The following is a 27,141-nucleotide window of genomic DNA, read 5'->3' on the forward strand; positions in this document are numbered from 1 at the left end:
TGACAAACAAACAAAAAAAACTAATTCTGTGAACCAGGAAAACCTTGACGATAGAGATGTGTTTAAAGCTGGCGTTTAAATCGAGAAAGTGCATGTGGGAATATTTACGAGGGTTGTTTGGAAGCGAGTTCCAAACAGTTGGAGCAGCAGAATTAAATTAGCGTTCCTCGGCTGATTTGAGGTTAACCCGAGGAGTTTTGAGTAATTTTTTCAGAGGGAAGGTTGAAAAGTCATGACAGGTATGGTGGTAAAGTGCCATCGAAGTAACGAAAAGCCAGAACAGCAAGTTTGAATTGGATGTACAATTCGACGGGCAGCCAGTGAAGCTCGATGAGGATTGGTGTAATATGCTCATACTTTCTTTTCTTCACGATAAGACGAGCTGTACAATTTTGAATTCGTTGGAGACGGATGAGTTGATCAGCAGTGATACCTGCTACGATGGAATTGCAGAAATCGAGCCGCAAAGTAATTATCGAATTAACCAGACATGATGTTGCTTTATCAGACAAGTACGGCAAGAGAAACAAATTAGTTCGATCTTTCGATCGACCATCGATGCTTGGTCGATCCTTATTATTTACGAAATCAATTAATTGACCATTATTAATTATGATAACATACAAATATTTGCCTGTATTGATATTGAAAAGTATAAATTTAGCATTAATTCTGATTAATTAGTTGTTATTTCATTAGTAACCAGCATCGAAGCAGCATCGACAGTCGATCCAAAGATCGAACAAATTTGTTTCTGGTGCCTAAGGTCGAATGCAGCCAATACGTCTCAAAGATAGAAATGTTATTCACGGCAGATATCACTGTTATTGGATGAACACATAGTGATCTACCAGAACCATGCGAGATATTGTGCCTTCCCGATATTGATTACGATGTAAACAATGACATTCTTTCTGTTTCTTGATTTGGAAACAAATAATTAACTTTAGGATATTGAATCCAAGACGCTGACCCAAGATGATGCAACTCTGCAGAGATTAATATACTACTGCAATATGCAATAACAAAATAAATGACTGATCCACAAATGGCTCACGGTTTTAAACTAAAATAAGTACCACAATAAACACTAGTATATAAGGTTTCGGACAAGGAATGACAAACCACAGAGCAACACGCCACCATTGATAAATCTACACTATATTAATTCGTCGGCTCACTGATTTTTGAAAATGCAAGACGCAGGAGAGCCATTGAAGTGCTCCGAGACGACGTTGACATACCGTACTCGGCGAGATTCTGCACTGTGTCCTTATGGTTTCTGTTTTGTTCTCAACAAAACCTGAATATTTGCTAATATTTCAATATACAAGCTGTCAGTATTAAAGTACACATTAACCCTAGAACTACTGAGCCATGTTGTGTACCACAAACTACGAAGGAGGGGGGTCATTGCAACCCCCTCCTTATTTTCAATTTTAAATGTTATATATATCGTTATATATATTTAGTACCAATATATGGTTATGGGTCTCCTCTATCCAGGGATACCAAAATATGTACAACCTTTCCTCCAATGTTGTTATAACGTCATAAATGCAAATTTGGGAAATTTAGACTATGTACAAAAGTATAGGCAAAATTGAGTTTTGCCTAAAAATTCTACAAAATGCAATTTTCACTAATTGTTCTCCTATATACAAAGGAAATGACTATTAAGTGAGTAGCTCTTTGAATAATTTTACAAGAGCGAAATGAAAATCATTAGTTTTACTGTAGAAACCAATGGTGGGCCTCACCAGCCCCCTATATAGTCACCTTTGATAGCCGGTCCTACCCCCGGATAAGGTGCTGGGTAAAAATTGTACCACTAAAATGAGCGTAAATGATGAATCTACCATTAGCTTAGGTCGTTTGGGGCGTAAACGCGAGCGTTTTTTTTTATGACGGATAGGGGGTACAACCCCCTTTGCATTAAATATCTGAACAAATACTTGTATAGCCGTAAATTTACTAATTGCATTGTTCGTTTAACGATGTTAATAGGTGTCGACTTGCTTCATCAAACATCCCTCCAAACCTCAAAATTACAATAGATGTACGTTTATTTCTATTCACCTCATTTATTGACCATGTGTATGTTTCTTCATTTCGTAATATACCATCACGTCATATCCGTCACAATCATTTCCGTCATGTGACGGAGATGATACAGCAGAATTTCCATTCAATGACATCATCTTCGTCACTCTACAGATAATGCCCTGCTTTTACCTTTAAACCTTTAAAAACGCACCCCGGCCACCGCACTCCGTGTAATCACAGGTATTCAGTGTCGTGGTCAAATTTGAAAAAAAAACACCTTCTTTGGCATCTCATTTTGCGAACTTTTCAAAGGGAAACACTCCTTTTTCGGGGCAATTTTTCAAATATTTTACCCTTCAACAATGCCCCCTTTTTTGGTTAAAAAGCGAATGATCTTTCAAAGATACCCTTTCTCTTTGACAGAAACGCGAAGAACAGTCACGAAACTGAGTAAGGTTTGCGTATTTTTGTTTCCCAAAATAAGAATTTCGAGCAGTTTTTGCAGTTTTTTAGTATTGACGTTCCTTTTATATCTTAAAACATCAAAATATTAAAAGAGGTTATTATTTTTGAGAAAATTGCTTATACACGGTGTCACAACCCCCCCCCCCCAAACCCCAGGTCCCGATTGGGGTCATCAAAACTGTTGATGCTGATATCTTTTAGTTGATAACTTCAACATCGTAAAAAACACCGGGAATGACAAATTATTTATTGTATGTTGTAGAAAAAGTTATTGTAACACATCTTTCATAACCAGGAGTAAAAATAATTTCACCCTATAAAATTTCTAAAATTTCCTGTCCCGATGTCTGCGTCATCTACCGTCACAAAAATTTAGAAGCTCCTGGAGAAAAAGACTAATTATGTAAGGTCATAAAAACATTTTAAAAAAAGGAAGGTTTTATTTCAAACTCTAATGGTGAACCGCAGGTCAAATTGCTAGAATTGTACATTAAACACAACTAAACAGACACAATGCAATTTGCAGGCAGCAGCTTAATCAGCGCCAATATTGCAACATTGAAACAAACAATTATACAAACATCCAATCCAACCCAACCCCATCCCCCAGTAGGCAATGAGGATAAAGTGCCTTGCCCAAGGACACAACACGTTGGCACGAGCGAGGCTCAAACTTGCAACCTATGGATTATGAGTCGGGCGCCTTATCCACTCGGCCACACGTGCTCCCATATATTTGACCCAGAGAGCACAAGCCAATATGCAGTAAATTCATTTAGACAGTTTTTCTCTCATGTTGGCGCAATAAATTCATCAAAACTATAACCATTTCTTCACTCATACGGGTGGGTACCTTTATTAATTAATCATCATCTCCAAACGCTTTTGACACCTAAAATGTTCGCATTATTTATTTTACTTTTTTCAAAATTTCAACAGATGTACGTTTATTTCTATTCACCTCCTTTATTGACCATGTGTATGTTATAGTTTTACCACTAGGGTCGTAAGTTTGTTCATTTCGTAATATACCATCACGTCATATCCGTCATAATCATTTCCGTCATGTGACGGAGATGATACAGCAGAATTTCCATTCAATGACATCATGTTCGTCACTCTACAGATAATGCCCTGCTTTTACCTTTAAACTGGTCAAATGGAAATGTAATGATATGTTGCATAATCTTGGTTATACTCCCTTCGCCTGTAGGGAAAAAACAAATGTTCAATGTGCGACACATTTTGGTATCAGTTTAACTTCGTTGCAATTGTGACGGAGATGACGACGGTGACGGAGATGACAAAAAACAGAAAAAGCCAAAAATATACATCAAAGATTGAGCCAAACACTTATTTACTAAACTGGAGACATATCTCTTTCTTAATCTGTAAAAAAATTAACAGAAAAATCATTTTGAAATATCTATTTTCCAAACCTTCAAATATGCACCTTACCGAGGAATGACCCTACTATGAACATGATGGATAATTGAATATGCACATTTATCTGCATAGAAAAAGAACAGTCACCTTTTTTTTACAATTCCGCGAATCTTTTGAACAATTACCCCTTACTTGTGTGTTTCCCAAATCGCTTTTCATCAGCAGAAATCGTCCCATATTTTGCAAAATTGCCGATGAGCTTGAGTACCTGCGGATACACGGAGTGCGTGGGCCGGAAAACGCATGCAAAAACGGGTTTATGCGACTGCTACACCGCACAAGATTACTCGTAATTTCACGATTTACAGATAGATCAAATTTACGTTTAAGCTATAACTTATGGACAACTACACAGTAATTTTACTCAATCATATCCAAAATTATCCTTCGGTTGATGACGTCAGTGGCTCCGAATGCTTCTTCAAACATCTCTTCAAACCCAACAATTTGATAAAATTCTCTCGAAAATATAAATTCATTGCAGCATACAAAAACGGGTTAATGGTACTATTACACCACAAAAGATTACTCGTTATTTCCCAGGCTAATTCGGGCACACATATCTCACAAAGTGTACCTAATAAGGAGGTAATGTAGAATGGCAACCAGCATAAGATGAACACGCCTACCAAAACCGCCAAAGTTATTGCCGCTTTACGGTGCCGATTAAATTCTTTCTGTTTCTTGTCCACGGATGATTTTTCGGTTTTCCTAGCGGTTTTTACTGACGCAGCCATTGAATCGTTCTTCTGCACACGCAGTGATATCAGACTCAGATCTGAAGTACCTTTTTTGAGACTATTGTTAGTACCATCGTCGTCAATTTGTTCTTGATTTACGCTGCTATTTGATGCAGAAATAGGTTCTTTACTTGCGGATGTAGCAACCGGTTTGCTCCGAACGAAACCTTTTGAGCGTTCTCGGATGTTTCGATAAACAATAATATTCAAACATGCTATTGTCACAAGAGGAAATACAAAGAACAGTGCTATCATAAACAATTGGAATTCAAAATGATACGTAGCTTCCAATTCGCAATTCCAGGAATAGTCAATCTCTTCTTCGTATCCGGTAATAGGTATCCAGACGAAAGTCAACACCCCAAAGAATACAATACAGAATGTCCACATGAAGACGATGAACGCAGTTGCTTTAGTTTTGGTTTGATATTTAGGATAATCCAATTTCTTCGTCAGTAACCAATATCGATCTAAGCTTATGAAAATGATCGTGCAAACCGGCACATTGGTAACTACGTAGTCAACTAAAAGAAACAGCTTACAGGAAATCTCTCCAAATGGCCAGTCATCGGTCATCAACCAGATGAGATTGACGGACATACTGACCAATCCGACGGTCAAATCAGCCACACTTAAATTCAATATGTACCAATTGGCAATCTTTCTACTGATGCGAAGGTCACGTGAGAATGCTATAATAACCAATAGGTTACCTACAATGGTGACAAGTGTTATACCACCGTATACAACAACGACGAAGATGTTCCTTACAAGAGTGTAACCTTCTTCTGTGGAATTCCATGATGCAGAGTATTCGCTTTCTGAAACAGACATAGTTGTCGTCGATAACTAAACAAATAATAAGCAACGCAGAATTTTGCAAGTCTACCACATAGGCTACGCTGTATGTACAGCAGCTGCAGTATACCAAATCATGAAATGACCTACTAATATATCCGAACCGGGTTTAAGTACTAAAGATGTGTTTAGTTCGCCTACTGAGAACAAGGAAAAATGTCAGGAAAAGGTTGTTCGTAGCTCGAGGTCAGGATATTACCAAAGAAGATAAGGTGGTATCTTTATTTCTCTTATCAAACTGTTCTCGAAACGGATGCAGAGTCAACGCATGAAGGAATAATATGCTATCAGTGATTTCGACATTTGTTGTATTGTGTATATGACCACATGCTATACATGTATCGTAAACTATACAAGAAGTGTTATGCTTATTATTTTAAATTGCCACCACAGATATTGGAACCAATATGTGTTGCCACTAATAAATACTACGGTTTTTGTAAAAAGCTATGCGACAGTGGCTAGCTCGGTAACCGACAACTGTGCAACATTTGTGATTTATTACGCTTGTAGCCGATTGTAGCAAACACACACGCAAGGGGTCTATACCGAATCTGTGACACTGGCTAACCAATCGCATTCCTATTAACCAATAAGTTGGCTATGCAGCTGGCGTACACTGACTTATTCAGATCTGTCTGGGCTGTTGTTTTTCAGAATAAAACTACATTGTATCTAGATCCAAGCTTGTATATAAATAGAGAATGAGATGATGTATTTTCCTGAGACATTTTGACATAAAGTTTGCTAAACACTTAATAGAAAATTATTCGTCCACTTCTATATTTTGCTGATCATTGATATTTTCATTGGGTTTTTTTACACCGCCGATATAACTCAATCATGACTCAATCATGATATGGAATGAAAAGTAAATAGCTTTATATCATATACGTTGTTTCTCATTAGGAAACGAATTTGGAGAAAACCTTCTGTTAATAAAATACTATGCTGAGCCACCAGCCTGGGTGGTTCACGCTCCAGTAATTTCAGATGATTGAGCTCAGTAATACATCAAAGAATGTCTTCCAATTCATGAAAACAAACAGATAATCAGCTTATCGGATTAAAAGCTTAGAGGGAAGGTCTTGCTGCTTAGCGAGTGTTTGTAATTGTCAGAAGGTTTTCTCCAAATTCATTCTCTAATGTATATCGACAGAGTTTCCCATCCATTGCAAACTCAGATGACACCAGTCCAAAATTCATGCATTAAATTTGGTTCTTGTGTGAGTGAACATGACACCACTGCTCGCACATTGCATTGACGGGCATGGTTAAATTTGAATTTGGACTGATATATTTACAATAAAAATGCATTTAAAATGCTAGTCGAGTTCACATTTTATGTTACCTACAGAAGGTGTGAATTATCCTTTATGCATACATCACTTTTGTTCTGAAATCGACCAAGTAATAATAACACACGCACAATTCTTAAACAACATCTTTTGCACAGAATTCAATGGGATTTGAAAAGTAAAGTGGCAGTTGAAACTCTAGTGATAACACGTTTGCAGTGCATGATGGGGCTTCCTTAAATCATCCTCTGCCCTTACATTAAACATACAAGACATTGTTATTATATCTCCAGTATCTTGGAGTGTAATTTTAATTTTAATTTTAACTTTAATTTTATTAAATTAGTTTGACAACGACACAGACGTTATTCAATGAAATTTATTTTTAAATTAAAGAAATTAATTGAAAAAATATTGACATGACCGTTTGAGCATCTGTTGATTGCGCGTCGTCAATTCAATTTTGCAGTAATCATGGCCATGACCAGAATTGTCTCAATTCAATTGAAGAAGCATACTCTCGCATTTCTTAATTGCTTCTTGGGTAAAGAAGAATGCTTCACTTTTAATAGGTGCGATTTCTGACTTCACGCTACCTCCAACATGTGGAGTATAAATGTAGAACATAAAACCGAGTTCTTGTGCCAATTGGGCGTTTCTATTTCCTGTGATTTTAGTTCTAGAAATGCTAGAAATAAGTTACTGATTATTGATAATAAAAACATTTTATTATTTATAATCTGAAGGTAAGAAGGGCCCTATAATACATCATATAGCAAAGGTGTGCTTTGCAAATCAAAATTCAAGTTTATTCATCGTACGCGTGTTACTTTCCGCTTTCGAGCTGATATGTATAAGAATAAGTAACACTAATCATTCTCTTATACCATTTAACAATCAATTTTTATGTAAATAATGGATGCTATTGATAAATGTCTGTTACATTATTTTTTGTGCGGTCCATTAAAACAGTTAATGGATAGAACATTACATATACTTGAATAAGACAAGTCAGCGTACAAATATAACGGATGCCGGTATAGCCTGTACATCAGGAACACTTCCAAAAACCATCAATCAATCATTAACATACATTTGAACCATACTTACATTAAAGTTATCGACAAATTCCTGTTACATTATTGTTTGCACGATTCATTCAGTTAATGGACATAACATTACCTAAAAATAGGGCAAGTTTAACATGCAGATGCAGATGGCATTTTCTCAACAATTATGTGCGCACATGTGCGTATGAAACATAACAAGATTCCCATTTTTCTGAAACATTTTTCATACATGAAAATGTATATTATAACTAGGTAACATGGCATTAGTTATAAAGGTAATAATTTGCCGATTTTAAGAGTCATTTGTGGCTGAACCCAATTTAGGTAGAATACAATTTTATCGGGGTCTAAAAATTTCTCCTTTTTTTGTCTTGCTCATTGCCACATGGTTAATCCATTCTGAATATAATTATGACCAATAAGTGCACTATGACATTATCATGGGTCCTTCAAAAATAATTAGATTGAACAGTACGACCCCCCCCCCTGAAATTCCAACGATATGCAAAATAAAATCTTTTTGGCATTAGGCATTTCAAACACAGCCAGTGAATGACCATATTGTTGCGTGCCGAGGTTCGGGGCCACAACGACAAAAGGGTGATGATCAGAATAAGACAAATTGGTTTCATGGTTTATTTCAGGAACAGTTTTATTAGCCTTTTATTATTCATCTTAAAATCACTAACACATGCGGGATTCCATCGGTCTTTCTCCTCCCTTTTTGATCCCGCCTTATCGGGGGAGAACCCAACAAGAAAACTCGGAAGAACCCGCTATGGCTGGAGGGGGCGCACGACCATATATCTCCACATAACCCCCTCGCCCTCCAAGCGAGATCCACCGAGCTGAACTTATTTACTTAAAACTTTGAACGGCATTATTGCAATTGTTACTTGATAAAAGACAACTACTCCCAATAGAGGCCGTCAGCGTGACGTCATATGCCGCCATCTTGTGGGTACGCACTGCGATGGTCGTTCGATCTCGATGTGTGAACAGGAAAATCACCGCGTCGACGCGTGCTAACAGCTGCGTGGTAAGCTGCGCCCTGCGCGTAGTGTCCGATGCATGAACACGCAGATCATTTGTACCCACAAGATGGCGAAAGGCTGACGGCCTCTATTGCTCACAACCCAACCAATGAAGGCAAGATTGTGTGCAATTCTTTTAAACATTAAAACTGACAAATATCCTGAGATTTAAACCATGGAAAAGGTAACATCAAAGTTAAAATGTGGTAAATAACATTTTAAGTAAGCAGTGGTAAATCACATTTATTTACAATGAACACAGGTATATTGCAAAGGTTGAGAAATGATACAAGCACCAAAATCTACATCAGTGGAGTGTGCGCACAAACCACCAAGTAGAAGGGAGCCTGGGTGGTGTATTCATAATTCCCAAGGGTGATCAAGCCCAAGAAACCATGAATGACAACAACCTAGGATACTGAAAAAAAATGAAGAAATGTGAAAAAAAATCTTTTGTGAAAATTTCAAGACCCAAGTGAACAAATCTCCCCCCTTTAATTTTTGTAAGTGAACACGCTCAAAAATTTGAAGAAAGTTACCCATACCAAAAATATGGCAAAAGACCAGGGATGGGTCCACGGGATCTCTTTTTAAAAGCAGAAATACCGATTTTAACTGAGATATTTACAAAGTGCAAACTATGCACCAACATGGAAAAATGGGCAAATTTGAAGTGTCTGTATCATTTCTGAAAAACAAGTTCTCGTACTAGAAAATGATTTACATTATCAAGTATTCCATTTGTACACCATGTTATAGTGTTTGTAGTGACACAATACATTACAAAGATTATTATGAACAGTACCCCAAATGGATTGGTATCTCTAAAAATGGAGACAATTAGTTCTGTATCTTAATACAATAATACATTTCACTGTGTCATCTATCTGAGGAAGAACATCATCCAGTGAATAAAATGAATCCTAAACCGCCACACAAGAACTTTCCATAGAGTATTTTGGAACTCTGCATAAAAGAAAGTCAGAAGTATGCACAAGGTGATTTAGAACACTTATATTATAAGACACTGGAGTAAAAACTTTAAACGGTAATCTGATGATTTTATCATCAACATGAACTTTCCACAATTTTACCTGGCTTGCCCATATGTGTACATTTCACACATCACAGTACTCATACTTGTACATATCAGAAACCTACAAAACATATCATTTACCAAGCATTACTCACATACATGTTTCCCTTACCCTAGCTGTACATGCATGTACCACCCATTTCATCACACATTTTGAAATGAATACCAAGACCTTTCATACACATTGTATACAACACTATATAAAACATTACTTGAAATGACATGACTTGTAATGTCAACCTACATGTATCAAAATCCCACCACACCAGTGGTTGTAAATATAAAAGCAAAATCTGCTTGTTTCTTGTGCAAATCACTTAAATTTGGATCTCAATTTGGAATGTCACCAAATTAAAAGTAAAACTTTATAATCATCTGAAAAAGATGTTAAAACATCTAAAATGTTGCTGTACTTTCAGCAAAAACACACCATTTATGCCACAGTAGTAGTACTTAAAGCAATCTGAACTTCAAGAAACAAAATATCATACCATGACAAAAATATAAAATTAATTTGTACCTATTTTAACAGTCATGTTGCTCCTGAATCACATTGTACTGTCAAGAGAGCAGGTAAAACATGTAACTTTTATATGATAGACAGTTTATATAGCGAATGTCCACCGCTTGAATCCTAATGTAAAAAACGACAGTTTATATAGCGAATGTCTACCGCTTGAATCCTAATGTAAAAAACGACAGTTTATATAGCGAATGTCTACCGCTTGAACCCTACAAATGTAAACAAAAACACAACAATTTATATAGCGCATGTGCATCAAAATAAAGTCATTTTTACAGTCTTTTGGAGCCTCGCCATTTCACCATGTGAAGGCCTAGAGTCAAAATAATGGATTTTATTGCTCAAATATAATGTATGACACTTTGTCAACAAGAAATTAAACATTGTATGTGTTCTGTACCTCAAAATTATGTTTACCATTTGATACATGGCTCAAAACACCGGTCTGTGGTGATGTGCTCACATCTCCATACAAAGGCACCCAATGATTTATAAAGCATTTTGTCATACATCATATAGCTGGACACAATCAGACTTTGTACAATGTACAATATCAAACCCTGATTCATTGAATCATGTTTATAACAGCAGCAAAATTTTGTGAAAGAGAAAAGTATCATTTGAAAACACACTGAAATTTCTTGCAAATACAAACTTGTGTACTGGTGATGTGGGAAGGTGGGATTATTTACCTAAAACAGAGATGACACAAATTTGCAAAACCTGATGACACAAATTATACTTGAATCTATAGAGTGAACACCGCTGCAGTACACATAATAATACCTCACCAAGTTTGTATAGAACACTGATACATGTACTTACATGTATAGATTGACACACCCAGGAATTTTAGTTACACATGTCTTGGACATAAAATCACTTTGTACCATGACTGTTCATCTATCTGACACAATTAATTTACACATGTTGTGTACCAAAAATCATTTTGTACCAAGAGTGTACATCAGGCATGAGACTGCACTTTCCTTAAAAAATTTTTTTTAAGAATGCACATGAAATTGGACAAAAGCACCAAAAACAGGCCTTAATTAAGTAAAAATGCAGAAATTTTGACTACACTGAATTCAGTCTTAAAACTGATTATTCTCATGCCTGTGTACATGTATCAATAATATGCACTCATGTTTATATAGTAGGGATGAAGTCCACTTGTTGACCAAAAACCCAGAGAAACAGTGTGAACTCTACCAAAATGGTCTCAAAACAATACTGTGCAAATCTGGACTTTAGTACCAAAAAAAACTTGCATCCCTATTATAGTGTACGCTTTTTCTTGTTTGTGCATCTGCTCGTGCACACAGGTATCTTGTCTGTAGAAGTTTTGACAAACTGCTGACAAGAAGGATTAAGGTCAACAAACTTGACCCAACTATTGTCTTTTGTGGGAAAATTTCGCCATTTAATGCGATACTCCCAGGCATCATCTAGTGATGAGTATCGCTTTCCCACAATCTTTTCAATTTCAAAGTACACATTTGTTTGCGGGGCTGATTCACAATTATCTTTGTGCACTGGCACTGTAGTGTCTTGATCTGGTACAGAGCTTGTAGCCTGCCCAGTGTCCTCGCTGTCATTTCCTGGCGCTACTCTATGGATTACTTTGTCAGGTGCAGCGGACACCTGGCCTGTACCACTTTGTCGTGGAGAGTCATTTTTCTCTGTATGTACAGGTTGGTTCATGTCAGATGGGTGTGTCATATTGTCCGCAGGCTGTGCCTGCCCACATCCATCTAACTGGTTATCTGGACGTCTCTGAACTGCCGGTTTCAGGCGATTAACATGAATCAGGCCAGTAATTAGCATGTTATCAGCTTTCTTGCGGAGACGGACATTAACATCAGACAATTTCTCACAAATGTAGTATGGTCCTGTCCATGGAGACATAAGCTTGGCTGACTGCTTGTTGTCGAGAACAGGTAGATATAAAAAAACCTCATCTCCGACTAGAAAGTGTGGATCATGAGCAGTTTCCTTCCACTTATCAGCCATGTATTGTTTACGGGTTTGCATGGTAATTTCAGCATCCTCTCGGGCACATTCAACCAGATGTAAAAGCTCTGCTACATATTCCTGTGCAGACCGTGGTGGATCTGGGATTTGGGGAAGCAATGTGTCAAGAGGAGAGCGTAAATGTCTTCCATATGTCATAAATGCAGGGGTATAACCGGTACTATCGACACACGGCGAGGTGTTGTGGACAAACTGCACCAAAGGCAAATGGCGGTCCCATGTGTCATGCTGCTGATCTAGTCTCTTTGCCAATGATGCCAAAATGACTGACATACACCTTTCTGATTGGCCATTGCACTGTGGGTGGTAACTACTAGTTTGTGTCTTGGTGATCTGCAAAAGTTTGCAAGTTTCCTTCACAATATTTGACAGGTAATTTGTCCCTCTGTCAGAGTGGAGAAATTTGGGGGATCCATGGCGACAAATAACTTCTTTGAGAAATGCCCATGCTACAGTGTGTGCTTTGATGTCAGGAACAGCCACCAACTCTACATACTTTGTAAAATAGTCAATAAACACAATCACATAGCGGTTGCCTGTGTGCTGACAAACAGGAAGTGGTCCCAAAATGTCTGTACTGATGCGTTCAAACGGCATGGTAGGCACTGGCATAGGTATGACCTGTGCACGTACTCTCACTGGTGGGGATTTCCTCTGGTTACATGGGATACAGGATTTGACCCAATTAACAATGTCACTGTACATTTTGGGCCAAAAGAACTTTGTGCGCACTTTTTCCATTGTTCTGGCTATCCCCAAGTGTCCACCAGCAAGTGGTGAATCATGAGCTTCTGTCAGGACTTGCGAAACAAGCTGCCTAGGTATAACTAACTGGACATGACTGCGAGATGTTTTGTCTCCTCTACCTGGTTGTATCCACACATGATACAGCAGACCATCTACTAGCATATAACTACTGAAAGTCTTGATTACAATGGCTGCCTTTGTAGATTCTAATGGAAGTTTCCCCGACTGCAGAAATGTGATGACATCTTCATACTCTGGGTCTGTTTGTTGCAAATGCTGAAGATTTGGCAGGTCAAAGTTTACCTGTCTCGCTTTGTCTTGCATTTCTGGTGCCACACATTTTGTTGCTCTTTGCTGAATCTTGGCTACACTTATAGCTGAAATTGTGGCCTTTTTGGGTGGTAAAGCATCAGGAAAGTCATACTCAGACCCAACAAGTTGCAGATTGCACTCATCAAGTTGAAGATCTTCTTGAGATGATGGTGCATAGTCTCTCCTGCTTACACCATCAGCATTTTGATGAACGCGACCAGGCCTATGTACAATCTCAAATGAGTATGACTGCAGGTGTGTCACCCAACGAGCAAACTTTCCTGTTGGCTGTTGTAAGGAAAAGAGCCAACGAAGTGACGAGTGATCAACAATGGCTGTAAAATGTGAAAATCGAAGATAACAGTCTAATTTTCTAACACAATATACCAGTGCCAGACATTCTTTCTCAGATATCCCATAATTTCGTTCTGTGTCTGACAACGAGCGACCAACATAGCATATTACACGTTCTCTACTCTCTGTGTCATCTTGGCTCAAAACACCTCCCACTGCGAAGGAACTAGCGTCTGTAAACAATTTGAATGGGCGCTCATAATCAGGATAGGCTAATACAGGGAACATGTCAATGCATCTTTCAATTGTTCAAATGCTGAATGACATGGTGGGGACCACACAAATTCAATACCCTTTTTTTTGAGGGCATACAAGGGGGCAGCGACAGCTGCATAACTCTTGATAAAACGCCGGTAGTAGCCTGAAAGACCTAAAAAGGCTCTGAGCTGCTTCACATTGGTGGGTGTGGGGTACTCTTTGACTGCTGATACTTTAGCTGGGTCTGGGGAAATACCAGTGCTGTCAATTACATGTCCCAAATAATGAATACTGTCTCTAGCAAATTGGCACTTATCTGGTCTTAGCTTTAGACCCGCTGCAGCTAGGCGTTGCAAAACGCTTTCTATGTGTTGTAAATGTAAGTCAAACTGTGGCGAGAAAATACACACATCATCCATGTATACCAGACAGTACTTCCAGTTTAAACCATGTAATACAGCTTCCATGACCCTTTGGAATGTGGATGGACTATTTCGGAGGCCCATGGGGAGTCTCTTAAATTCAAAAACACCCAAATGACATCGGAAAGCAGTGTAAGGAGTGGAACTAGGATCTATAGTTACTTGGTAAAATCCACTCTGTAAATCTAAAGTAGTAAAGTAGGTAGGATGTGAGGATCCAACACTGGTAAGAGCTTCTTCAGTGGTAGGCAATGCGTTCGCTTCCAACTCAATCAACTTATTGATCCCGCGGTAATCAACAACAAATCGATACCCTTTGTTGTTGGCTTTTGTAAACAACAAACATGGGGCAGCCCAAGGGGATGTGGAATGCTGGATAATATCCTGCCTTTGCATATCAGAAATCATATCTTCCAGGATAGCCTTTTGTTTTGGGGCCATTGGATAATAGCGCTGCCTAATTGGTTTGTGCTGTGGATCAATCTGTATCTTGTGTTGGATAACATCACACTTACCTAACTTCTGATCTGGCCCCACAAAGACATGTTCATACTTATCAATTAAGGTACACAGTTGTTGTTTTTCTTGGTCAGTAACTTTCGACTTTGTTAAATCAAGATTTTGTGACACCCTATATGCTTGAGAACTACATGTATCACCATGATCACTACTAGATTGTACATTTGTCGCACCCTGTACCTGGTTACTCTTGGTGGCACCAACATCTGGAATTGAGACATGACTAGTATTGGGCACATTACAAAGAATTGGTTCACCATTTTGTACACAAGTAATATTTTGAACAGTATCTTGTACAACAGAACTTGACTCTTGTTTACCAACATGTACTGGCACTGAATCTACATGTACTGTAGCAACCTGTGTGCCTACCTCTCTATCATCAGGTATATGATACAATTCATGTTGACGTGATAGGGCTGTGAACTTACCAAGGTTTGCACCCTTTGAAATTAGCACTGGTTCATCTGTGAAATTTGTACATGCATACTGTATTAGTCCATGTTTGTTAACAGATAATGACTTGGTAGACAAAAGCCCCATTGACAACAAGTTAGATGAACCCGAAGTCACGCCACACACCTCCGGGGGTAGGGGTGAGCCTCGTATACGTGCAATAAATGCTACCTGTGACTTTGGGGGTACAGTGACCTGGGTTGTTGACACAATTTGACGTTTTGGGTTTATTGACAATATCATTCCATCTCTGCCAAACTGCAGTCCAACTTCATACGCAGTAAGAAAATCTTGCCCTAATAGGAGAGATGGCTGAACATTGGGTACAACATAAAAGGGCATTGAATCATGTGACCTGCAATTTTGCACTTGACAAAAATCATACCCTGAATTTGTGTACGGTCACCGGTGGCTGTTTCTATGTAGTCCCTGTCTGAGGCGTGAATTTTGAGCCTCTGAAATTCACGATATTTAAACAAGTCTGGATTGAAACAGCTAATATCCGCTCCAGAATCAACCAGAGCAAACAATTTGAGTGTTTGAATCTGAACGGATGTATAATTGCCTAAACAAGGTGACTTGACTGTATGGACCTTTGCAACACGGGGTTTATCACAAGGAGGACTGCAGTTAGGGACCTGAGAAGAAATGTGTGATATAGGCCTACACATATGAGACCCAGACTGATTACCATCACTGCAATTCATAACATTGCCTGTACTAAAAGTTACACCTGGATTGGTATGTACATCATTTGACTTGACATGCAAATTTGAAATATCATTATCAACATTATTTGACACATAAGTTTCACCATTTGATGGAACACACATACTTGGCCTAACATTCTCATTATTTAACATGTCACTCACATTTGCATATTTATTTGACATCATAACAACATCATTGGGCAAAACATCTACTGACTGTGTACCTACATGCACATGTTGACCTAGATTTGTATTTGTATTTGACTCAACATTTGTTTTTGATACCAACACATTGTTATTTATAGTAGCTTTTATTGTTCGCTGTACTTTATTATCACACATGTTCATTGGGCTAGCAGTTTTGTGGGGCCCAACCTCCATTAGCGCCGGCCTTGAGGTTGTTGGGGTGGGCCTTGTCCGTTTCCTGCAAACATTCACGCCGATAATGTCCAAATTGACCACACGCATAGCACTGCACTTGGTTGCGAGGAATCCTGGGGCGTCTGGTGGGGGGTGGGGGTGGGGAAGGTACATGACAGAACATTGTGGTGCAACATGTCCATAAGCATGACAAAGTTGGCATTGGGGACTTTGCACTGTCGCGACCATGGGAGCAGCTGACGTTGATGCTCGGTCTGCAGTACTGCTGACAATTGCTGCCGCCGTTTCTTCTGCTATGGCTGCTTGGAGTGCCTCCTGCAGGTCTGCAGGTTGGCAGCGAAGAACCTGCTGTTTAATGTGCGCGCGTAAGCCACTTATAAAGTGGTGTAACTGCCCATCCTCGTCAATTTGCAATTTATGGCAGAGATTGGCAAGTTCCTCCGTGTAGTCCTTTACATCGCGGCAACCTTGTGTCGTATTTGCAAGCTTTTGACGTAACTGAAACATCTGAGCTGGTTGGAGTTTATACTTCTCCAACAATGCCTGACGCAGCGTTTCGTAGTCGTCAAGTTCCTCTGCTGCTTGTCGCCGCAGCCATTGCGCAGCTGAATCTTGTAGTAAAGCCCGCAGAGCATTGAAGCGTCTATTGTCGTCCCAATTTGCGTAGTCCGCATACCGGACAAAAGAGTCTAACCAATCTTCAACGTCTTGATGTGAGCCTTTAAAGGGGGTCGGTTTGAATGCGTTTTGACACGCCATTTTGTGGCAGGTAAATCAAAATCTGACTGGACAGTTAATTAATTAAAGTCATCATCATGGTCATGAAAGTTAGATCAGTTTAAACACTGCGGGGATAGCTCTTACGGTATCGGTGCATGGTGAGTCCTGCATGCCTGAGTCACTCGCTTGGCTTGGCTGCGTGAGGTACCGTGTACATGTGTACTACAACTTACAAAGTCATAATCGCCGGACTACTCCACCATATGTTGCGTGCCGAGGTTCGGGGCCACAACGACAAAAGGGTGATGATCAGAATAAGACAATTTGGTTTCATGGTTTATTTCAGGAACAGTTTTATTAGCCTTTTATTATTCATCTTAAAATCACTAACACATGCGGGATTCCATCGGTCTTTCTCCTCCCTTTTTGCTCCCGCCTTATCGGGGGAGAACCCAACAAGAAAACTCGGAAGAACCCGCTATGGCTGGAGGGGGCGCACGACCATATATCTCCACAATATTCACTAAAAGGTTCACAACTGATTCAATTCAGAAGAAAATTCCCCTCAAATAATTTTTAAAATTCCCAATTTGGGTCAAGGTCGTCATACTTTGATAGCCCGCCATTCGCAGACGAAATGGAATTTGATTTTTTTTGTGACCTCACCGATATCCACGAAAGGTATCTCTAATCCAAAGGAGAGCAAAATCCAAGAGGATGGGTGTACACTCAGTTTGTTTTAGCATGGACTGACCTATTTGGGTTTATTTTTTAGATAAACTCAGTTCAGTTCAGTTCAGTATTGTTATTACTTCTTTCCTTTTTTATGCCTTTTTAGTATCATATTCTTGTCTTCACTCTTTCTCTCCGGCGTTATTTTCCAACCTCTAGTTCTTTCAAGTAATTTCCTGTTCTTCTAGTGGTTTTCATTTTTCTCTTACTATAACCACTCTTCCTGTGTATAACTGCTCTTTCTACATCTCGCATTGTAGCTGTTCCATTGCAGACATCCATTCACTCATCAGGTAGCTTGACAACACCTAAGCTGCTGGAATCGATGGTATCACCAGCTTAATGCTCAGGAGAACTGCTTAGGCCTATGCTGTGTGTCCACTGTCCAATCGTAGTATCTTTAGTATCTCTACCGGCCTAATACCAGATATCCCTGGAAGCTTTCTAGAGTTATGCCTGCCTTCAAGTCCGGCGACCCTCACGCTGCTTCCAATTAGAGACCCATCTCTCTTCAACCGATCTGCAGTAAACCTCTGGTTATGTCCTCCATCATCTCAGCTCCAACAATATCTTCACCGATAGACTGTTTGGGTTCCTACCTAAGTCCTCTACCACGGATGCTCTCACTACTGCCCTCCATGAATGGTATGGTCATCTGGAAGGACGCAGAAGCATTGCCACGACACTTTTTGATCTGTCTAAGGCTTTTGACCGTGTGTCACATCGTCCACTGCTTCTCAAACTAAGAGCCGCCGGTGTTGCCGGTCCGTTACTCTCGTGGTTTAGGTCTTACCTTTCTTTCTTTTCTTTTTTTCTTATTTTATATGTCTTATGATTTACGAGGTCAGATGTATCAAATCTGTTTTCATTAGGGTCAAAAATTTCTGGATGCGCCCATTGTTACTAAATTCACGAAATGTCATTATTGACCGTCATCGCAATGGCGTGCGTAGCACATTGAAAGTGGAGGGGGAGATTGTTCAGTTCCCCCGAATGGAGATTTAGATGTGTAAGGTGCGGTTTTAGCATTTTCCCCCGAATTTCCCCCGAATGACCAACAAAAGTGGGCGCATGTGCCCCCCTGCCCCCCCCTTGCGCACGCCACTGCGTCATAGTGAGTACGAACACGCACCAAATAGACTGAGATAATGTAAACGAACTGGAGACAAAACAAAAGACTTCCTAGGGAGGGTCCTGGAAGTCATCAAGAATCAAGGTCCTTCTTTGAACCGAGACACATGATTGGAAGTAGATCTTGTGTGGGACCTGATCAAACCCAGCAAGACCAGGGGCAAGAACTTCGTTTCCAAGAAACATCAGACCTAACATCATCGGCAGATGACGAGAAAGTTCCTCGAAAGCACTCCCGGTAATTATATAATTGTGGTGGGATCAAGCTAAATGACTCTGATGTTGATTAAAAGGAAGTTCAATCATATTATTAGCTATATCTCAAAATCAATATTCCCGACATCTGACTCATTTTGCTTGATCACATGAAAATTACAGCTTGGGATCGGCTGATTAATTGGACTATTCCAGTTGAAATCCATACACCCTAATGGAAGAAATAACTTAATCTTCCTCACAAGGAGCGTGAATTTCAAATCAGTGACTTTATTTAAAGATCTTGGTTGAAGACAAAACTTATTTAACTGTAGTTAGGTTACCAAAAGACTGTAAGCCTAGACTAATTCAATTAGTGTTGACCTGACCTTAGGTCAGGTCAAAGGTCATTCCTTGTTCAGCGAAAAGTTTGTATTATTCATGTTATTATCTCCGTCATTACCCGTCAGTTGTAGATTCTCTAGCTGTGTTAAGGATAAGGCATTACTATATATGTGTACATCCATATCAAAACGATGCACTTGTCGGCTGCTACATGTGTCTCATTTCACTTAATATCTAGGAATAAATAACCAGACTCATCTCAAGTGGAGGTCACTTCAAATCATCCCAAGTCACATGGTTTAGGAATACAGAGAACATTCTTTAACCATGTGACTTGGGATGATTTAAAGTGATCTTCACTTCAGATGGGTCTGCTGCCGGTCTGGTTATTTATTCCTAGCCATTATGTGAAATGAGACACATGTAGCAGCCGACAAGTGCATCGTTTTGATATGGATGTACACATATATAAGTTTCATCACAAAGCTAAACTTTTATTTGTCAGTGTTTTGTGTCACATAACGTAGGTTTAACTCCAGTAAACAGCATTACTTTATTTATTAACACATAAAGTTAATTAAACAAATACCTTGGAGGTATAGCTGGAATCATGAAATCGATATTTCAAATAACGCATAATAGCCTTGAAGTCAATTATTGTCGTACTGTTAACTACTTCATTAGAAACAGTGTCAAATTATTGACTACATTGTTAGGCTCAATACATTACACAGAAAACAAATTAAACTTATACAATTCTACAATTTGGCTTTTGCCGGCTAAACGACGTCTTCAGCGGATGTTGCTCTGAAGATTGTTGTTGCTAGTGATCATGTTAAGCCAATCAGGGGGGCCGCAATCCGAAGCTGATCGTGGGGGAGGGGCACAAGTTGTGTGAAAATTTACCGCGAAGCAAGCCTCTGGTGGCGCTTGCACGACGTAGGAGGTGTCTGAGGGGGTGCCCCCCTGAGTCTTTGGGAAAATTTACAAAAAGGGCGCCAAATTGAGGCATTTGGTGGACACTTGTTATGTGTAATGTTAGTGGCGGGGAGGGGAGGGTAGATTAAGATACGAAAACATTTCTCAAATTTACCTCATATTGATATTGCAATACGAAAATTGCAATTTTAATACTTAAAATGGCAAAAAAGTACATTTGTGGCCAATAACAACTTTTCGTCAATTTTGGTCTAATTTTTCCCCGGTTTTTCGAGCGGGCACTTGCCTCTGCCTCCTGGGTCAGTACGCCTCTGTTTACTAAAATCGTCTACAAAACTAATGGCCTTCCATCTTCATGACGAATATACCTTAGATTATAATCGTTTTAATGTATTTTAAAATTAATGTGTGCATTTTGGATTCGTGAAAACATCTTTGAATGAACGTATCGTTTACATATTGGGAGAGTCTTTGTAGAGGGTGGTCAATTAGTAGAGAGACAACGTTAGAAGAAGATGGTGCTGCTTCCACCTTGTTTAAATGAACTTGACTCCCGCTCCCTACTCTTGCTGATATTCTATTCATTTTTATATAAAAGCCAAATATTCCATGGCCCACACAATATTCTGTGAACAATACATATATCAGCTTTACAAACAGCTTTCAGTCCTAATATTTTGCAGGTTATTAAGAAACATAATTATGCGCTTTCATTAATCCTATAAAAACTGGTTCCTATATCCGTTATTCCGAGGGGGCTTTATACCAAATTATCACGAACTGAGCAAAACCATAAGTATAACCCCTACCACTAACCTGGACCTAAACCTAACGGAATAACGGGCCGATCCATAACATTATGATGGGGAAAGTTGATGGTGTGGTATCAGACCACCCTCCTTCAAAAGGGAGAGAGAGATTGATATCAATGTCAAAAGGGTGGAATAAAATACTAAAATGGGGCAAGTGAAATATGTGGAAGTATTGAGGAAAAAAAGGTGTATTGTATGAGAGAGACAGAGAGAAGAAAGGTAAAGACATTTGGAGAGAAAGAGAATATGGAAATAGATCGTCGTTTTCCCATTCACTTCAAATTACAATTGAAAGAATTATTATTGTTGTACAAATCAAGACACTTGATAACAATTCCTCTCGTACGTAATTGTAATTGGACGTAAATCAAGTTCATCCATGGTCAGGAGTAACAATATTACTTACTATTGCCAAGAGAAACCAAAATGCAATTTTCATGCACAATATTGACCGAAACATTCATGAGCAATCATTAGTAGAATTCATTTGCTGTTGCAATGGGCTATTCCAGTTGAAATCCGTACACTTCCTATGGAAGACATGATCTTAACCTTCCAAACGAGGGGTGTAGATTTCAAATGGGGTCACCCATTCAAATAATCCTATTTTGAAATTCAAACTCCCTCCATCGAAGATTAAGGTCATGTGATGTCTACCATAATAACCCCAATCGCTATTGTAACTTCCGGTTTAGGGAGCAATTTTGGGACACTTTGACCTCTGACATATCGGGAAAATTGCTGTTATTATTATTACTTAATATATTGTTGTCATAATGTTATAATTAAAAATATTTAAATAATTAATCTATTCAATAATGATTTTTGGTTTGCTTTCATTCTTGTAAAACATTTTATTTATATTTTGTACGCACCAAAACCAATTTTTCTGAATAGGTCAGAGGGTAAAGTGTCCAAAAACTTCAAAAACTGTCCCACAATGCATTACAAACTTCCAATGCCGATTTAGCTTCACACCACTCCACGCCATACATAAATTCTGGCAGTCACATTTCCCCAATATGAAATTTTTTTAAAGTAAAATTTTAATTTTAATTTTACTTCATTAAAGTTTGGCGGAGGCGGGGTTCGAACTCACGGCGGCGGACTGCTTTGGACACACTATGAACCCAGCGCCTTAGACCACTCGGCCACTTGTCTTGTTGGAATTCATTTGAAACTTATTTGAAGATATAATCGCAACTTCAACATAGGCCTACCACGTGACAAGCAAAGGCAGAAAACGTACCATATTTTGGAATTTTATTTGCCTAAAACATTTATGTGTATTATTAGCGCTCAATTATTGTTAACTGCGTGTTTTATACAAAAAAAATCCAACAATAAACATGATAACTGGGCGTCTATATGGACAATACATTATATCGATTTTGACACGTGCTTGTGTCTCAGTACATTTTCATGGTCAGTAAAATACTATAGAGGAAAACCTACCATTTTCTTGTATACACGTTCGATGTTTTGATCAAGTATGTGAATATTCGACATTAGACCCAAAATGGTTTTTTCAGGAAATAAAAGATTAGATTACCATAAAAACGAAACAGTAATCGTTGGTTGGGTCTAATGTAATATTCACATAGGATTTTCAACGTTTTTTCTATCCTTATTCTTGCTCAATTAAAAAAATATTTTGGCGTATATAAAATTGAAATAAAATTCTCTGCTTCTTAAACGACATCAAATGTGCCACAATTGGGTATCACGAATCGTTATATATGATGTGCAGTTAATATTCATATTTTCTTTTATACAGAGGATGCTTCAGTTTCTTTTCTTGAAAACCCTCTCACTCGGTTATTTTAAAAAGGTAACCACGCAATAGAATGTGCAATAAATTAGCATTAAAATTTTTCTTATTCTAACAGCAAGCGTTTCTAGAATGTATTATGGCGAAATGTGGTGTAATTTGGCTTATTGGGGTGTATGGATTTCAACTGGAATACCCAATATCCGGAAGGGAGTTTCTGTTTCCTTTATTGAATTATAATATCGAATTATAAAAATGAAAAGTCATACGGATAATTTTGAAGAACACGTCGTGAGCAAATTTTGTTAACGTATCCTTATTAACCAAATGCAATCTATTCAATTGTGCTATATCTATTTCAAGCATTAAATGGTTGCATTACATGGTTGGATGTTAAATGCGATTTTTAAAAGGAACAACTATGGGTATGTAGCCAAATGTTTCGTCCGTTCACCATGTTCATATTATAATATCGAATTAGAAAAATGAAAAGTCATACGGATAATTTTGAAGAACACGTGGTGAACAAATTTTGTTAACATGTCCTTATTAGCCAAATGCAATCTATTCAATTGAGCTCTATCTATTTCAAGCACAAATTGAAATATTTTATTTTATTTGTAATATGTAATTTGATTAACATATTGTGTCGAAAAGTGTTATCACATTTAAGTTCTGAGAGGCAAGGTCGTTTTCCCTCTCTAAATCAATGCTTATTGGAAATTCGAAAGAAAAATAAATCCAAGATTTTCATTTTGATTTAGTAATGCCCAAGTTGTAGCCAAGTTGTAGTGGAAGTGATACACTTTAATGCTTATAAAAGGTTGCCCCCCCCACCACTATTGGTTTCATAACTTCATGTAAACTTCAAAAAATGAGAATTTAAAAACGTGTGAACATGGACGAAACATTTGACTACACACACAAAGTTGTTCCTTTTTAAAATCGCATTTAACATCCAACCATTTAATTCAACCAATTTATTTGTCCACATCAATTTAACTGAAGCATTTAACTGAAGATATTCGCTGTCGAAGTGACATAATAATCGATATTTGAATATATCGCGCTACACTAGTACGTTCACACGGATCTGGATCGTAATTCTATAGAATATTCATATCATGCTGATCACTAGAGTGGTATCGTATTCAGTCTATGATTGCAGACATACAGAGGTGATGAGTGCAACCTGCTGCTAGTGCAGCGCGATATACGCCGTAGAAGTGACGTAGTTAATCGGATTAACTACCATAGCAATAGATGAATACAGTTTTGACTATACCGCACTGCACTACAACGTTCACGCGGTACCGATGCATTGAACCATAGATGTCAAAGAAAAGCTGATCACTCGCACCTGTAAGATACGTATCTTGAAAAGAATGGTATTGTATTCAATCTATGTTTGCTGACATACACAGGTGATTAGTGCAATCTGCTTGTAGTGCAGGGCGGTCTATTCAAAAACTGTATTCATCTATTGCTATGGTAGTCAATCCGATTATGACGTCACTTCTACGGCGTATACCGGTATTCAAAAATTGTTTGAACCTATTGCTATGGTAGTTAATCCGATTATTACCTTCTTGGTACCATTTTAATCCTGGGTCATTCTTCGGTAAGGTGCTTATTTGAAGGTTTGGAAAATAGACATTTCAAAATATATTTTTCTATTTACAGATTAAGAAAGAGATATCGCCAATGTAGTGAAAAAGTGTATGGCTCAATCTTTATTAGGAACTTTTTTTTCGGCAATTTGTGTACCTGATGTCATCTCCATTGCGGTCGTCATCTCCGTCACAATTTCACCGAAGTTCAACTGTAGCAAAAATGTGTCGCACATTGAACATTTGTTTTTTACCTATAGAGGAAATGAGTATAGCCAAGATTATGCAACATATCATTACAATTCCATTTGAGCAGTTTTAAGGTCAAACAGGGCATTATCTGTAGAGTGACGGAGATGATTTAATGAATGGAGATGCTGCTGTATCATCTCCGTCACGTGACGGAAATGATTCTCTCATGCTCATCTCCGAACGTCATAAAATTGTGACGGATACGATGTGACGATACATTACGGAATAAACGAACTTACGACCCTAGTAGTAAAACTATAACGTACACATGGTTAATAAAGGGGGTATATAGATAGAAATAAACTTATAACTGTTGTTATTTTGAAAAAAAGTAAAATAAATAATGTGAACATTTTAGTGATCAGAAGCGTTCGGAGATGATTATTAATAAAGGTACCTGTATGAGTGAAGAAATGGTTAGTTTTGATGAATTTGTTGCGCCAACACGAGGGCCATTTTTGTCCAAATGAATTGACTGCAAATGGGCTCGGTCTCTCCGTGTCAAATATATGACTTAACAAAATAGTTTTATTCTCAGAGCGCTTTAAATTTTTAGATTTTAGACATAAAGGGTGAAATTATTTTTACTCCTTGCTATGAAATATGTGTTGCAATAACTTTTTCCACAATAGACAACAAATAGTTTGTAATTCCCGGTGTTTTTACGCTGCTGAAATCATCAACTAAAAGATTTGATGACCCCAATCGGGACATAGGATTTATGGAGTTGTGACACCCTGTACAAGCAATTTTCAAAAATCTGGATACGTATTGTAGTTACGACCTTTGAAAGTGGCGGGACTGCAAATAAGCACCTTACCGAAGAATGACCCTCCTACATTTGGTCAATAGTCTGTTTCGTATTTTGCTTCAAAATTCCTAAAAGGTGGACTTTATTCATGTTATTAGCTCTAACTTACAGTAAATTTGTTAAAAGATCTCCGAGCCACATAGCCGTGCAAATATCTCCGGTGCAATTCCTTGCCACTTAAGTACTTTTTGCGCTCAAATTGTGGTCATTGCAAAAACCCCCCCCCCCCCCCACTAAAAAAGCGGGATATTTGAATGCAGTTAAAGAACAAGTAATAAAAAGAAGCAGATATAAAACCAAAATAGTGTACAAGTCTTATATTTGGTATGAGGTAATTCACTTGATAATTGTAATATCCAGTAACAGAAGGAAAGGGACCGCCTTTGAAATTCATCAAAAATAGACATTAAGGGATCGGAGAGAGACGTGTACACAGTATTTATGTGGGACATGAGAGCACATCAGACACTCCAAATTGCATTAATTAATTAATAAAATTAATTAATTAATTAATTAATTAATTAATTAATTAATTAATTAATTAATTAATTAATTAATTAATTAATTAATTAATTTATTTATTTATTTATTTATTTATTTATTTATTTATTTATTCATATTAGAATTACTTGGAGAAAGGTGACTATTACAATTAATTAACAAACACCCTCAACAAACATACAAACACGGTGTCAAATGTCATCTAAGGGCTCACTGTATTGCGCAAGCAGGAGCAAAAAAGTGGCTCTAGTTAAATTTTGCTTTTAAAAGAAACACTGGAATGGGGATTGACCAATATGTTTTTGTATACAATAAATCAATGAATACTCCAAATAAATACATGATGATAAAGAAAAAAGAAATAAACAAACAAACATGCTACAACAGCTGAAGCATCTTTAGATCTAACATTGCTGTAGTTGCTTTAGTATAATTAAGTGTAGGCATACGTTGGATAATGGCAACCATTACCATGATTACTTTAGATCAAAAGATATGATGTTTCATGAAAATATATAAGAATATTATTACCATCCGAAAGTGAGCTTAAACACACATTATAGTCCATTTATTAAAATTTAGATGAACCATTGAACTTCCTCGTAAAGTATTA

General features: G+C 38.0%; 1 protein-coding gene across 1 annotated transcript; it reads right to left on the bottom strand.

Moving 5' to 3' along the window:
• Positions 1-4,337: 4,337 nt before the first annotated feature.
• Positions 4,338-5,531, bottom strand: LOC140166712 (muscarinic acetylcholine receptor M1-like). The gene has a single exon (XM_072190212.1). The coding sequence runs from the start codon at positions 5,529-5,531 to the stop codon at positions 4,338-4,340; it is 1,194 nt and encodes a 397-aa protein (XP_072046313.1).
• Between the last annotated feature and the right edge of the window lie 21,610 nt (positions 5,532-27,141).

This window comes from Amphiura filiformis, chromosome 12, assembly GCF_039555335.1.
Source record: "Amphiura filiformis chromosome 12, Afil_fr2py, whole genome shotgun sequence".
NCBI classification, from domain to species: domain Eukaryota; kingdom Metazoa; phylum Echinodermata; class Ophiuroidea; order Amphilepidida; family Amphiuridae; genus Amphiura; species Amphiura filiformis.